Source organism: Elephas maximus, chromosome 4, assembly GCF_024166365.1.
Source record: "Elephas maximus indicus isolate mEleMax1 chromosome 4, mEleMax1 primary haplotype, whole genome shotgun sequence".
NCBI lineage: Eukaryota > Metazoa > Chordata > Mammalia > Proboscidea > Elephantidae > Elephas > Elephas maximus.
In genome coordinates, this window is record NC_064822.1 from 32,915,727 (window position 1) to 32,931,514 (window position 15,788).

General features: G+C 36.5%; 1 protein-coding gene across 9 annotated transcripts in view; it reads right to left on the reverse strand.

The window, feature by feature from the left end:
- The window catches only part of ARMC3 (armadillo repeat containing 3), a 136,287-nt gene that overhangs the window by 100,716 nt on the left and 19,783 nt on the right, over window positions 1-15,788 (reverse strand). For 7 of the 9 annotated variants that reach the window (XM_049881841.1, XM_049881838.1, XM_049881836.1 and 4 more), the window contains 2 exons: window positions 13,827-13,944; window positions 1,013-1,138 (listed from right to left, as the gene is read on the reverse strand). In XM_049881841.1, the coding sequence (XP_049737798.1) occupies window positions 1,013-1,138; window positions 13,827-13,944 (244 nt within the window). Of the gene's footprint in view, window positions 1-1,012; window positions 1,139-13,826; window positions 13,945-15,788 lie in introns of those variants that run through there. The other 2 variants (XM_049881840.1, XM_049881842.1) reach the window with 2 other exon arrangements.

Below are 15,788 nucleotides of genomic sequence, written 5' to 3' on the forward strand. Positions count from 1 at the left end.
CAGTAGAACTGCCCCATAGGGTTTCCAAGGAGTGGCTGATGGATTCAAACTGCCGACCTGTTGGTTAGCAGTCGAGCTCTTAACAACTGCACCACCAGGGCTCCTACCGTGATCAAAACATATTTATTCCTAGCAGCCTGAGTTTCATGCTAAAATGTAGTCTCTGCTAGGGGTGCCATTTCAGAGGTATTATGAGTTACAAGGCTTTTGTGGCATGACTCAGAAATGAACTACTATAATTTTGGTAATAATAACATAAGAAAATGACTTACAAATGGAAAACATCCTACTCATTGGTCAAAGGCTGCCTTTATTGGCATGGTTTTGGTCAAGCTGGTATTCTGAAAATATATTTTAAAAATACTATCATACCATGGAAACCGTGGTGCCACAGTGGTTAAGAACTATGGCTGCTAACCAAAAGGTCAGCAGTTCTAATCCACCAGGTGCTTCTTGGAAACCCTACGGGGCAGTTCTACTCTGTGCTTTAGGGTTGCTATAAGTTGGAATCGACTCGATGGCAACAGGTTATTATACCAATATATTAAATACATGAAAACATTCCAAGCAAGTAATAGGTATGATTTAAGGAGTAAATACATATCTAAAATTTATTTTTGGCAAAATACAGTTTAAAGTTTCAAAAAATCAATATATCAAAACTCTTTTTACTTTATATGAAATATAACTTACATATACACAGGCAAATTGTATTACACCAATTAAAAAAAAAAACTTTCAATTTTAAGAGCCAATGATTGTTCTTCCAGTTTGTAAAACTGGACCAACACCAACTTTTAAAGGAGTTTTTACATGAATATATTTGCACATATTTTTATATTTTAAAACTATACCTTACAATATAAAATCTTATATTTGTTGAACTAATGTAACTTTTTACTAACATCAAAGTCAGTTTAAATAAAATTAAAACAAGTCCCTTAAAGTTAAAACTTAAAAAGAAGGATAATGCATTACATGAAATTGATTATTTTTAAAAATCGATACTTACTATTTGAAGCCAGGATTCCAAATATCATAGTAGCATTTCTTCTTACAATTTTGTCTTCATGGGTGAGCAGTTTAGTTAAAGGTTCCACAGCTCCAAGTTCAAGGAGAGTTGCTTTATTTTCCTCACCTGACATCACAGGAAAATAAAATCATACCTGGATATCATTTATCTCATCAAAGCTCTTCTTTGCATCATTCCAATTTCTTATTTGCCATTTGCCTTTCCACATTCCTCTTGTTTCTATTCATATTTCTCTCAGAATAAGCTTTAGAGCGCAGGTACCCCCAGACATTTGCTGTTCTCCCTTCCCCCTGATGTTTACAAAGCTGGCTTTATCTTGTCATGCAGTTAGTAGATCACACGGCACCTCCCTTGGAGGGGTCTCCTCTCACCACCCTATCTAGTGATATCACCACATCCAAGTCTTTACCCTGCTTTATAAACAGCTTAACCACCTGTGAGTGTTAAGGTTGTATGTCACCTTGGCTGGGCCATGATTCTCAGTGGTTTGGGAGTTATGATGTAGTTTGGCAAACATATGATAACATGGTCACTTCCATGATAAGATTTGACATAATGTGATCGCCTCCATGATGGGATCTGCCATAAGTATTCAAACAGTTGAAAGGGAGTTTCCTTTGGGGTGTGGCCTGCATCGAATATAAGTGGACTTTCTGGCAAGGCTTGTGGGCTTTTGCTCACTCTGAATCCTGCAGCTGGCCCCTGTTCATCTGACCTCTGGTTCTCGGTACTATCAGCTTACCTGCTGTCTTGCCTGCCAATCTTGGGATCCATCAGTCTTTGCAGCCTGTGAGCAAGAGTTCTGCTCTCTGACCTGCCGATCTTGGGTTCATCATCCCCTGTGGCTATGTGAATCAGGAGAAGCCTCTATTCTGATCCATAGACTTGGGATGTTCTAACCTCTATAATCATGTAAGCCATTTCTTGATATAAATCTCTCTCTATATATGTATTTGGAAACCCTGGCGGTGTAGTGGCGAAGTGCTATGGCTGCTAACCAAAGGGCCAGCAGTTCGAATCTGCCAGGCGCTCCTTGGAAACTCTATGGGGCAGTTCTACTCTGTCCTATAAGATTGCTATGAGTCGGAATCAACTCAACGACACTGGGTTTGGTTTATATATGTATTTATATGCTTTACTGGTTTTGCTTCTCTAGAGAACCCAGCCTAAGACATTTGGGAGGGGGGTGTTGCTCTAACAGATACCTAAAATGTGGAAGCAGTTTTGAAACTGTGAATGGATAGGGCCTGGAAGAGTTTTAAAGTGCCTACTAGTAAAAGCCTAGATTGCCTTGAAGAGGCTGTTGGTGGAATTATAGACATCAAAGATGATTCTGGTGAGGACTCAAGGAAGTGAGGGGGAGCTGTTACACTGGAGATGGCAAAGATGGCAACAAGCAGCAGCAGAAGAGCTGCAGCAGAACCAGGAGACCGGCATGAGACAGCACTGGAGCCCACCCATGGAGTCAGAGAGCTGAGTACCTTTGGCAGGAGTACCTTTGGTAGAATGGGCTGCCTCTGAGCACTTATCAGTGGAGCTAGGCTTGCCAACCTTTGGAGCAAGACAGCTGAGTGCCTTCTGGCCAAAATTTACTGGCAGAGTAGGGTGCCTCAAGGCACTTATTGGTGGAGCTAAAGAGCTTTGGAATACTTGCCCCAGCAGGGTGGACATGGGTGGTGAGGCATTAGGGGCCAAGATGCCAAGGAATCAGGAAGCAGAAGCTGAAGAGATGAGGAGCATGGAAAGCAGATCTGCCTCAGTCTTAAGGGTAGGGCCATAACCTCTGGGGTCTCAAAGGGTGGAGTCGCCACTAAGATGGACTAGGAGAATTGGGGCTGCCCACATTCAAGGGAGCAGAGCTGCCATTTCAGTGGGTCTGGACAGTGGAGCTGAAGCCCAGGGAAGAGGGGCCTCCACTTAGAATCTGGAGAGTGTAGCCAATAAGGGCTGGGCCACTGTCTAAATGGTCTCAGAGAACAGAGGATTATTTTCAAGCCTTGAGAGCTAATGTGTTGTGTTCTGCGGACTTGCTTGGTGCCTGTTATCCTTTCTCTCCCTCCAATTTCTCCCATTTGTAATGGAAATGTCTATCTTGTGTCTGTTCCACCACTGTACTCTGGAAGCAGACAAGTCGTATTCTAAATTTCACTGATGAAGAGGAATTTATGGATTTTGGACTAGGAGTTGATTTAAGACTTTTGCTATGATATGATGGAGTGAATGTGTTTTATATGTGTCAAGGACATCAATTTTGGGGGCCAAAGAGTGGAATGTGATGGATTGAATTGTGTCCCCCCCAAATATTAGGCCATGATTCCCAGTACTGTGTGACTGTCTACCATTTTGTCATCTGATATGATTTTCCTATGTGATGTAAATCCTAATCTCTATGATGTTAACGAACTAGGATTAGAGGCAGTTATGTTAATGAGGCAGGACTCAATCTATAAGATTGTATCTTGAGTCAATCTCTTTTGAGATATAAAAGAGAGAAGCAAGCAGAGAGACAGAAGGACCTCATACCACCAAGAAAGTAGTGGTGGAGCAGAGTACATCCTTTGGACCCAGGGTCCCTGTGCTGAGACACTCCTAGACAAGGTCAAGATTGATAACAAGGACCTTCCTCCAGAACCGACAAAGAGAAAGCCTTCCCATGGAGCTGATGCCCTGAATTCGCACTTCTAGCCTCCTAAACTGTGAGATAATAAATTTCTGTTTGTTAAAGCCATCCACTTGTGGTATTTCTGTTATAGCAGCACTAGATAACTAAGAAACCACCTGTGTTTTATCTTCCTACTCCACATAATTTCCTTTCCATGAGGACAGATATTGTGTTTGCCCTGTTCTCTCATATATCCTCAGTGCTGGCCATATAATAGACATTCAATAATACTTGCTTGCATAGTTAATTAATTATAAAAAGTAATTAAAAGGTATAGGCCCCTCTTCAAGTTAAAGTGCAGGTAATGAGGGTGGTGATACTCATTTTTCACCCAATAAGGTCAGAGCTCCTATTGTGTCATTCAAGATGCACCTGTAACCAACAAGGAGGTGTACAAGCTGCCCAGAGTACCTGGGGACACTCTAGATGTCCCAAGAAGCCCCAGGACCAGAAGTTCAGTTAAGGCCAGAGTCTAGCCTGACACTATAAGCAGTTCATCCATACTCTGATGAGAGGGATATCATTCTACAAAGTTTGGAATAATGTTTAGATCCTGATAAATTTCAGTTTTTCAGTTTCATTGGTCTATTCGAATATAGATTGCACTTTCAAAATTAATTATAGTAAAGTCACTTTAACTCTTTATGCCTCAGTTTTCTCATTAGAAAAGTAATGTTGTATTTTAAGTGATCAGTTCATATTCTGAAAACACAGTTTTCAAAATACACACTATAGGTTTCTCGAGCCCACAGAGTGGCCCTGCATCTAAGTGGTCAAACCTGTCACCTAATAATACTTGTAAATAAGCATTGTTGAATATTACAACTACCCTTCTCAAATCATTCCATAATATTTGCATTATACTGGAGTTCTAAAAATAAATATTTTACACAAAAATATTTTATCATATGAATTTAAATTTAAGACACATTCTAGGACAAAAATCAAAAACCAAACCCACTGCCGTTGAATTCAAATTTTATATTTCTAATTGCTGTAAAAATTAAATTATGTCTTTAAATTTGCAAACTAGGACTTTTAGAATATAATTATAATCACATCTTCATTAAAACATATTTATCACATTATTTTTAAAATGATACACATTTTAATTTCTTGACTAGAGAAAAAAGACTGGCAAAGTTAATACCATCTTTTGTATCTCTTTTTATTGTTTTTAACAGCTGTATTGAGGTATAAACTGCACATATTTAAAGACTACAATTTGTTGAGTTTTGACATATGTGTACACCTGTGAAACTATTATTGCCCTCAAGATAATGAACACATCCAGCAACACCAAAAGTTTTCTCTCGCCACTCTGTTACTCTTCCCACCGTCATTGGCTGCTCCCCTATTGTGTTCCCAGGAAACCACTGATCGGCATCTGTCAGTACACAATGACATTACACAATATGTCCTTGCTTTTGTCTTTGTTCACTCAGTCTAATTATTTTGAGGTTCATCTATGTAGTAGCATGTATCAGCAGTTCATTCTTTTTCATTGCTGAGTACAGTTCCGTTATAGGGACGTACTACAATTTGACTGGATCATATGGCAGATGTACATTTAACATTTAAAGAAACTGCCAAACTTTTCCAAAATGATTGTATCATTTTACATTCCCAAGAATGTTCCAATTTCTGGTCCCACCAGGGTTCCAATTTCTCCACATACTCACCAACATTTGTTATTGTCCATCTTTTTAATTATAGTCATCCTAGAGGGTGTGCAGTGGTATTGCACTGTGATTTTAATTTGCATTTCCTTAATGACTAATGATGTTGAGCAAAATGTGCTTTTTGCCATCCATATATCTTGGTGAAGTGTCTGTTCAAATCTTTAGCATGTATACATATATATATTTTTATTGAGTTATTTGTTTTCTTACCATTTAGTTTTGAGAGTTCTTTATATAGTCTGGATGCAAGTCCCTTATGAGACATATGATTGGCAAACATTTTCTCCCAGTCTGTGGCTTGTATTTCTATTTTTTAACAGTGCCTTTTGAAGAACAGAAGTTTTAAAATTTGACAAAGTCCAATTTGTCAAATTGTTCTTTATTGATCATGCTTTAGTGTCATATCTAAGAAACTTTGGCCTAACCCAATGTCACAAAGGATTTCTCCTATGTTTTCTTCTAGAAGTTTTTCAGTGTTGTTTTGCAATTAGTCCTACTATCCATTATGAGTTAATTTTTGCATATGGTGCAAAGTATGGATCAAAGCTTATTTTTTCACATCACCTCATTGTTCCAGAACCACTTATTGAAAAGATTCTCTTTTGTCCAATGAGCCACCTTTTTTGCCTTTGTTGCAAAAGTTGTCCATGAGACTATTTCTGGATTCTCCATTTGTCTATCTTTGCGCCAATACCATTGTATCAATTACTGTAGCTTTATAATAATCTTGAAATCAAATAGTATAAGTCCTCCAACTTTGTTCTTTTTCAATTTTTTTTTTTTACTTTACCAGGTTTTTTACATTTCCATATGAATTTTAGAATTCGTCCTTTTCTACAAAAGACCTGTTGAGTTTTTAGAAAGAATTGTGTTGAATCTATAGAACAATTTGGGGAGAACTGTCACTTAACAATATTTAGTCTTACACTCCATAAACATAGTACACCATATTTTAATATAAATAACACACGCCTTCTATGTCTGTTTGCCAATCACGCCCTCCCCCCAGGAGGTATTTCTGTAAGCATCACTTTGCCAAATTTTTTTTACATGTTGCTATGAAAAAAAAAATTAGAATAGCATGCTTATAAGAATATCTTGCAGGGGAAGGTGCAGTTAGCAAACATAAAAGGCATGTTTATTTTGCATAAAATATGGTATACAGTAACATTTATTTAGGTCTTCTGTAATTTCTTCTAGTAACAACTTACAGTTTTCAGTGTACAGGTTGTTAACATCTTTTTACTTTTTGATGCTATTGTAAGTATTGTTTTTAATGTCAATTTCTGATTGTTCATTGCTAGTATGTAGAAATGTTGATTTTTTTTCTTTAATAATTTTTATTGTGCTTTAAGTGAAAGCTAGAAATGTTGATTTTTTAATATTGATCTTGTATCTTGCAACCTTGTTCATTTATTAGTTCTAGGATTTTCTATATAGAAGATCATATCATCTTCTATAAATCAAATACGGTTCTACTTCTTTTCTAATCTGGATGCCTTTATTGCTTTGTCTTGCTTGATTGTACTGGCTAGAACCTTCCACACAATGTCGAATATAAGTGGTAAGAGTGGGTATTCTCTTGCTCCTCATCTTACCAGGAAAGCATTCGGTCTTCCACCATTAAGTATAATGTTACCTATAGGTTTTTCATATATGCGTTTTATCAGGTGGAAGAAATTTGTATCTATTCCTACTTTGCTAAGATACTTTATTAGGACAGGATGTTGGATTTTGTCAAATGCGTTTTCTGCATTTATTGAGATAATCATACGGTTTTTCTTTTCTAGTTTTTAGTTTAATGGTGTATTAGTTTCCAATTGATGGTAGAACACATACCACAAACTCAGTGGCTTACAACACCAAAAGTTTATGATATTAAGGTTTTAGAGGTCAGAAGTCAAAACCAGGTCTCAATGGGCAAGAATCAAGGTACTGACTGGCAAGGCCATGTTCCCTCTGAAAGCTCTAGGGGAGAATCCATTTCCTGGTCTTTTCCAGTGAGCATTCCTTGGCTCTTGACCTCTTCCATCTAAAGCCAGTAACTGTATCACTCCAACCTTTACTTCCATCATCACATCTCCTCCCCTGATTCTGACTCTGCCATCTCTGTCACTCACTTATAAGAACCCTTGCGATACACTGACCCCACCTGGATAATCCAGAATAATTTCCCTGTCTCAAGGTCAGCTGATTAGCAACCTTAATTGCATCTGAAACCTTAATTCTCCCTTGCCATGTAATATAACATATTCATAGTTTCCAGAGATTAGGACATAATCATATCTGGGGGCCATTATTTTGCCTACTGGAGACCTGGTGGTGCAGTGGTTAAGTGCTTGGCTGCTAAACAAAAGGACAGCAGTTCGAACCCACCCAGTGGCTCCGTGAGAGAAAGATGTGGCAGTCTATTTCCGTAAAGATTTACAGCCTTGGAAACCCTATGTAGCAGTTCTACTCTGACCTTCAGGGTCACTATGAGTTGGAATCGACTTGACAAGCAGTGGGCTTATTTTGTCTACCAATATGATAAAATGCTTTGACTGAGTTTCAAGTGTTAAAGCAAACTTACAAGTCAGGGATAAATCTCATTTGGTCATGATGTATTAGATTTTACATACTGTTGGATTCAATTAGCTTTTTTTTTTTTTTCCTTAGAATTTTTTAAATCTATGTTCATAAAGCACCTTGACCTACAGCTTTCTTTTCTTGTAATGTCTTTGTCATTTTTGGGTATCAAGGTAATGGTGGGTTCATAGAATGAATTGCAAAGTAGTCCATTTTTTCAATTTGCAGGAGAGTTTATGTAGAATTTGTATTAGTTCTTCCTTAAATTTTGGTAAAATTCACAAGTAAAGCCATCTGGACTTTGATTTCAATTCTCATCACAGATATAGAGCTATTTAGGCTATCTATTTTGTTTTTTGGGGGGACTGTGTCTTGCAACAAATATGTGAACTCAATCTAAATTGTCAAATTCATCAGCATTGTTCATAATCATTTTATCCTTTTAATTTATGCAGGATCTGCAGTGATGTCCCCTCTCTCATTCCTGATCCTGACGATTTGTTCTGTGTCTCTCCTCCTCCTTCTCACCTCCCTCCCTCTCTTTTTCTAAACAGTCTGGCTAGAGGTTTATCAATCTTACTGATCTTTTCAAAAAAGCAGCTTTGGATTTCACTGCTTTTGTCTTTTTGTTTTCTATTTCATTGATTTCTGCCCATGTATCTATTATATCTGCATTACTACTAACCTTAGATTTAATTTGCTCTTCCTTTTCTAGTTTTTTAAGGCAAAGCTGAAGTCTTTGATTTGAGACCCTTCTTATATTCTGATAAAGGCATTTAGTGCAATAAATTTCTGTCTAAGCATTCTGTTAGTATCCTACAAATTTTTATATATTGTGTTTTCATTTTCATTCAGTTCAACATAATTTCTAATTTTCTTTTAATTTCCTTTTGACTCATGGATTATTTGGAAGTGGGATATTTTCTAACTATCTGATACCTGTCCAGAGTTCTTTATACTATTAATTTCTAACTTGATTCCACTGTAGTCTGAAAACATATTTCGTATGATTTGAATGCTTTTAAATTTAAGGCTTGTTTTATGGTCCCAAATATGGTACATTTTGGTAAATGTTCCATGTGGTCTTGAAAAGAATGTGTACCCTCCTGTTGTTGGAGTGTTCTTTAAATATGAATTAGGGTAACTTCATTGACACTGCTGTTCAAATCTTTCACTTTATAAATTTCCTATCTACTTGTTCTTTCATTTATTAAGAAAGAGATATTGAAATCTCCAACTATAATTGTGAATGTCTATTCCTCCTTGCATTTCTAGCTTCATGTATTTTGAAACTCTATTATTAGGTACATAAATGTTTAGGATTTTCATGGCCTCTTGATTTTTAACTGCTTTACTACTATAAAAAATTCTTTATCTCTGTTACTACTCTTTCATCTACTTTGATATTAGTATAGCCTTTCCAGTTTTCTTTTCGTTAGTGCTAGCATGGCATATCATTTTCCATTCTTTTAAGTTATATGTGTCTTTATATTTGAAGTGCATACTTTACAGGCAGCATATAGCTGGGTATCGCTTTTCATCGAATATAACAACCTCTCCCTGTTAATTGAGGCATTTAAACTCCCAGAAAAAACCCAGTGCTGTCGAGTCAATTCTGACTCATAACAACCCCATAGGACAGAGTAGAACTGCCCCATAGAGTTTCCACGGAGTGCCTGGCGACCCTTTGGTTAGCAGCCGCTGCACTTAACCACTATGCCACCAGTGTTTCTGGTATTTAAACTAGTAACACTTAATTTGACTACTGATTTAGGTTTAGGCTTACATCTACCATCTTGCTACTTGTTTTTTATATGTCCTATCTATTCTTTGTTCCCTCTACTTTTTCTGGCTTCTTTTGAATAACTCACTTTATTTCCTTTGCTGGCTTATATTACTCCTTGTTTTGTTATTTAGTGCTTGTATTAGAGTTTATAGTATAAACCATTAGCTTATCAGAGTCTATATTCAAGTGATGGCATATCACATATAATACAGAAACTTTACAATAATATACTTCCATTTTCCCCCTTCCTATCTTGGTATTGCTGTTGGCATACATATTACTTATATATATGTTTTAGACCACACATGATTTTTTTTAATTAATTCTCTTCTAAAGTAATTTAAATAATAAAAAAATATCTTTTATGTTAAGTTTCTATTTCTGGTACTCTTAAATCTTTTGTGTAGATCCATATTTCCGCCTGGTATCGTTTTCATTTTTCCTTCTGCCTGAAGGACTTTACCATTTTAGTTGTGTGTGTCTGCTGGTAATAAACTTTTCAGCTTTTGTGTGCCTGAAAATGTCTTTATTTTAACTTTGTTTTTGAAGGATATTTTTGGCTGGGTATAAAATTTTAGGCTTACAGTTTTTTTTTTCCTTTCAGTACTTTAAAGATGTAGCTCCACTGACCTCTTACTTGCATCACTTCTGAGAATAAATCTGCTGTCATCTTTGTTCCTCTAAAAGTAACAGGTCATTTCCCCCCCGTGGGCTGTCTTTAAAATATTCTTCTTAATGGTTTCAAGCAATTTGATCATGATGTGCTTTGGCGTCATTTTCTTCATATTCCTTGTGTTGGATTTCATTAAGCTTCTTGTATCTGTGGGCTTATAGTTTTCTTCAAATGTGGGAAAAAATGGCTATTATTTCTTCAAATAGTTTTTTTTTTCCCTTTCTCCTCTTTTCAGGGATTCCACTTACATATATGTTGGGGTACTTTAATTTCTCCCATAGCTCACTGAAGCTCTGTTCATCTTTTTTAAAATCTCTTCCCTTGCTATACTTCATTTTTGATTATTTCTCTTGCTATACCTTCAAGTTCATTAATTTTTTTTTTCTGCAGTGTCTAATATGCTGTTAATCTGTGCCCATGTATTTTTCATCTCCAACACTGAAGTTTTTGTCTCTAGAAATGTTATTCAGGCTTTTTTTTTTTTTAAAATCTCTTCTATATCTTTACGTAGTTTCTGAACATATAGAATATGGTTGAATAACTGTTTAATGTTCTTGTCTGCAAATTCTATCATCTGTGTCAGGTCTATATCAGTTTTGATTTATTGATTTATCTCCTCATTATGGTTTGTATTTTCCTGCTTCTTTTCATGGCTGGTAATGTTTTATTGTATGCCAGGCACCAGGCATCATGAATTTTACCTAGTTTAGCACTAGATATTTTTATTTTTGAAATTTGTTGCAGGTCATAGTTAAGTTACTTGGAAATAGAGATCCTTTCAGGTTTTGCTTTTAAGATTTGTTAGGAGTACCACAAGAGTGCTCAATCTAAGGCTAATTATTTCTCACTACTGAGGCAAGATCCCTCTGTGTATTCTACCCAATGCCCCATGTATCTTGAGGTTTTTCAGTATGGTTAATGGGAACAGGCACTACTCCCACCCCTGTGTGAGCATCTGGCACTATTACCTCTAATCCTCTTGGTGGTTCTTTGCCAGACCTTGAGTGGTTCTCTCTACATGCTGATCAGCACACAGCTGAATACTTGAATGGGACCTTTTACAGATCTCCTGAATTCTCTTTCTGTGCAACTCTCTCCTCCCTATTACTCTATTCTGCAATTTCCAGCTACCTTTGTCTCCCTAGACTCTCAGGTCTATCTTCTTAACTCAGGGAGTAAACCAGACTTTGCACAGGTTTCCCCTTCTTGTGCTATGGCCTAAAAACTCTCTAAAGTCAATAAGCTAGAGCAATCATAGGGCTTATTTCCTTTGTTCCCTGTCTCTCAGTGTTCACTGTACTTCATTGCCTGATGTCCAGGATCTTGCCAACTGTTACTTTGTCCTTTTTTTTTTTTTAATTTTCAGGCAGGAGGGTAAATCTTTACCTTACCTTGGCCAGGAGGCAAAGTCCTATCATTAATCTTAAAAAATATTTCAGAAAAATGCTGCTGGTATAAAGCACTGGACTTAAATAATTTGTGTTGATTTCATATCAAATACATGCCTATTTCTTTACCTCATGTCATATAAAAAGAGATGATTCATTATTAGGTACATATGACAGCCAGATGACATGAATATGGTGAATCTCTAAGGCTGACTGGAGCTCATGCCCTCATAGATGCACAATCCCAAGTCTCCCTGGAATCTGACACAGGATTTCACAAAAGCCGCTCCTCAACCATACCTTCCAGAACCACTGTAGTCTTTATATGGATTCCCAGTGATGACTAGAATGACACAGCAAGTTGAATAATGTATATTCGTTAATTGAATGATGTGTTGTTCTCTCATCCAAGTCCCAAAACAATATCCAAAGTATCATTTCTTTAAAATCAAATTGTTCCTACCTTAATTTAAAATATTTTGTTAAAAACATCAAGTTACACTAAGCTTATATATAATCTTTTAAAGTAGTCTCAATCAAAATGTTATAGAAACCCATTGCCATTGAGTCAATTCCGACTCATAGCAACCGTATAGGACAGAGTAGAGCTGCTGCATAGAGTTTCCAAGGAGCACCTGGTGGACTTGAACTGCTGGCCTTTTGGTAAGCAGCTGTAGCACTTCACCACTATACCACCAGGGTTTTCAAAATGTTATACAGTATAATAAAAGTCTAATTTTATCACCATTTAGCATGAACTAAACTATAACACTCTTCTATGTTTGTAAATCCTCTATGAAGAAAACTTGCAGTATAGTCTGATTTGTAACATTTGCAATTTTTAAATAAACTTTATTTTTAACAGTTTTAGTTCTACAAAAAAAAATTGGGAAGATAATACAAAGAGTTTCTATATATCCCACATCCAGTTTCGCTTACCACTCACAGTGTACATTAGTATGGTACATTGGTTACGTTTATTACAATTTATGAATCAACATTGATATATTACCATTTACTGAAAAAAAAAAAACTGAAGCCCATAGTTTATTCAGATTTCCTCAGTTTTAACCTAACATCCTTTTTCTATCCCAGGATCCTAGCCAGGTTTCCACATTACATTTAGTTGTCATGTCTCCTGAGGCTCCTCTTGCCGTGACAGTTTTCAGACTTTTCTTGTTTTTGAGGATTGTTACAGTTTTGGGGAGCCCCTAAATTAGAATTTCTATATTTCTGGTTATGGGTCTTTGGGAAAAATACACATAAAGTGCCATTTTCATCACATCATATCAATAGTGCATATGATTATTACTGTTGATCACCTGGCTGAGGTAGTGTTTGTCAGGTTTTTCTACTGTAAAGTTATTCATTTTTCCCCATTTCTATGTTGTACTCTTTGGCAAGAAGTCACTATGTGCAGCACAGACTTAAAAGAGTGGGGAGTTACATTCTACCTCCTTGAGGGTAGATCATCTAGGTAATGAATTATTTGGAATTCTTCTGCACGGGAGATTGGTTTTTTCTTTCCCATTTATTTATTCAGTCATTTATTGATATCAGGATGGACTCATGAGTATTTATCTTCTCCTGTGAGTTATAATCCAGTGTCACTTTATTTGATTGCTCAAGTTATTACAGCTGGGCCGTTGGAAGCACTTTCAGTTAACTCCTAAGATGTTTACATTTTCTCAATCTACAATAAAATCTTTGAAAAGACTATCTTATCCAGCGACTAAATTATTCCTTAAGGTTAATTTAAGTACTTCTAGAAATGCTTAACTTTTGGGCAATGCATTAAATGGTATTCTGGTGGTCTGAAGGAGTTCATCTGACAGGAAGTAAAGACTAGGGAGAAAGAAGACTAGGGATAGAAGTATCCACTGTGTAGTAAAATATTTTAAGAAACTAATGAAACAGAAAGAACCAGCAAGCAGGTCCCAGAAACTGACACAAATGTAAGAAATAATGACATGTTTCTGTAAGACAAAAAGAAAGAAAGAAACTAATAAAATAGATTAGCTGAAAAATCCAAACCTTTTAAAGCAAATCTATAAATGGCTTCACATGCTTTAGCCAAAATTTCCTCTTCTGGAGAATTAAGCATTAACACCACAGTCGCTGCTTTTTTGCTTTCAATTGTTAATGGATCAAACTGAAATGCAAAGAGAAAAATGTGAGGTTCACATATAAGCTTTAAAAATCACATAAAAAATTGGTGTCTCAAAACTTAAAGAGAACATAATCTTTCAAAAAGGATATGGTTAATGCCCACTAAGAGCACTGTAAGGCTTTTTTTAAAACCAAAAACACACACACACACAACCCCCCCCTCCAAAAAAAAAAAACCCAAGAGAAAATTTTCAACTTTGGTGTCCTTGGAATTCTTGGAAGAAGTACAACAGAATGTTCCTTAGAAGCAAAGATGACAAGTCTGCTTCTCATACTTCGCACTTGTTATCAGGAGGAATCAGTCCCTGGAGAATGACATTGTCCTTTGTAAAGTAGAGAGTCAGAGAAAAAGAGGAAGACCTTCAACGAGATGGATTGACACAGTGGCTGCAACAATAGACTCAAGCATAACAACAATTGTGAGGATGGTGCACGACCAGGCAGTGTTCCATTCTGTTGTATGTAGGGTTGGTATAAGTTCTGAAATCTGACAGATCTAGTCTCTCAACTTAGCCATGTAGAATCAAACATGTTTTTTAAGCTCCTAGAATTTTAGTTTCTCATCTTTACAATGCGTCTAATAATACCTGTCTCAAAGGATCAAGGAGAGAGGATTAGAGACCACGTATGTAAAGCACTTAGCACATTGTCTGGCCCATAGCAGATGCCCATTAAATAACATACATTATTATAATTCTTAGTCAATATACAAGAATACTTGTACATTACTGGAGCCCTGGTGGCACAGTGGTTAAGCTTTCAGCTGCTAACCAAAAGGTTGGCAGTTCAAATCCACCAGTCACTCCTTAGAAATTCTGTGAGGTGGTTCTACTCTATCCTATAGGGTCACTATGAGTCAGGATCAACTCAGCAGCAATGGGTTTTTTGTTTTTTTCCAAACACTAGACTCTTTCTGGGAAGACTGGAATTATATATTAGAAACACCTAAAATGCAGTACAAAACTGCACATAACAAAATGCAAAACTGGACAGAATCTGGATTGGGGGAAGTGGTAATATAGCATAAAGAAGAGGTAGGACTCTGAGGGAGAAGGTGTGGGTCCTGCTGTGAGGCCTTGGGAATTCACGTGTAGCTGAATTACAAATAAAGCCCACAGCCCTGGAAGCTTTCTTAAGTAAAGGAGAAAACAAATTATTACACTATTCTTCCATTTTTTTTTTTTTTTTCCATTTCCAGAGATTGGTGGAGGAGGGAGTTCTGCCAATATTAAAGAAAAAATCTCTAATTTCAAAGCTGGTTCTTTGTGTTGGCCCTTCCTATAAGAACAGTTTACTATGATTTCAATTATAAAAGCACTTGAAACTTAGCCTTACATAAAGGATGGAGGGAAAGATTGCTCTGTATAAGGAAACAATCTATTTAAAGTAGCTCTAGCACTCTCCACCCCTACCCTACTTTCTGCTCTGATCTAATCACACTACCTGATTTATTTTGTTAATTGACATGGATATGTCATGATCTCCATAGAATGATTACAATTCTTAAATGAGTAGAGTACATTAAAATACATTTAAACAAAAACTACAGTAAATACCACATGATCTTTCTTCAATGATTTAAGAACACCGGAGCATTTTATGCCATCCTTTTCTGTCATTACTATGAAAACAGTGATCTGGGGCACAAAAAGCTTAAGGGGGAGAGTTAAAACTGAGAATTACACCATAAAGAGCCGTTAAAGGAGGAGAAAAACCAATGTTTGGCAGAGAATGGAGAAACTTGGCATGACATTTGTTTCTCCTACAGAGCCTACAGCATTATAGTAATTTTTTATTTAAAAAAGCACTGAGAATAAAATGATAGCT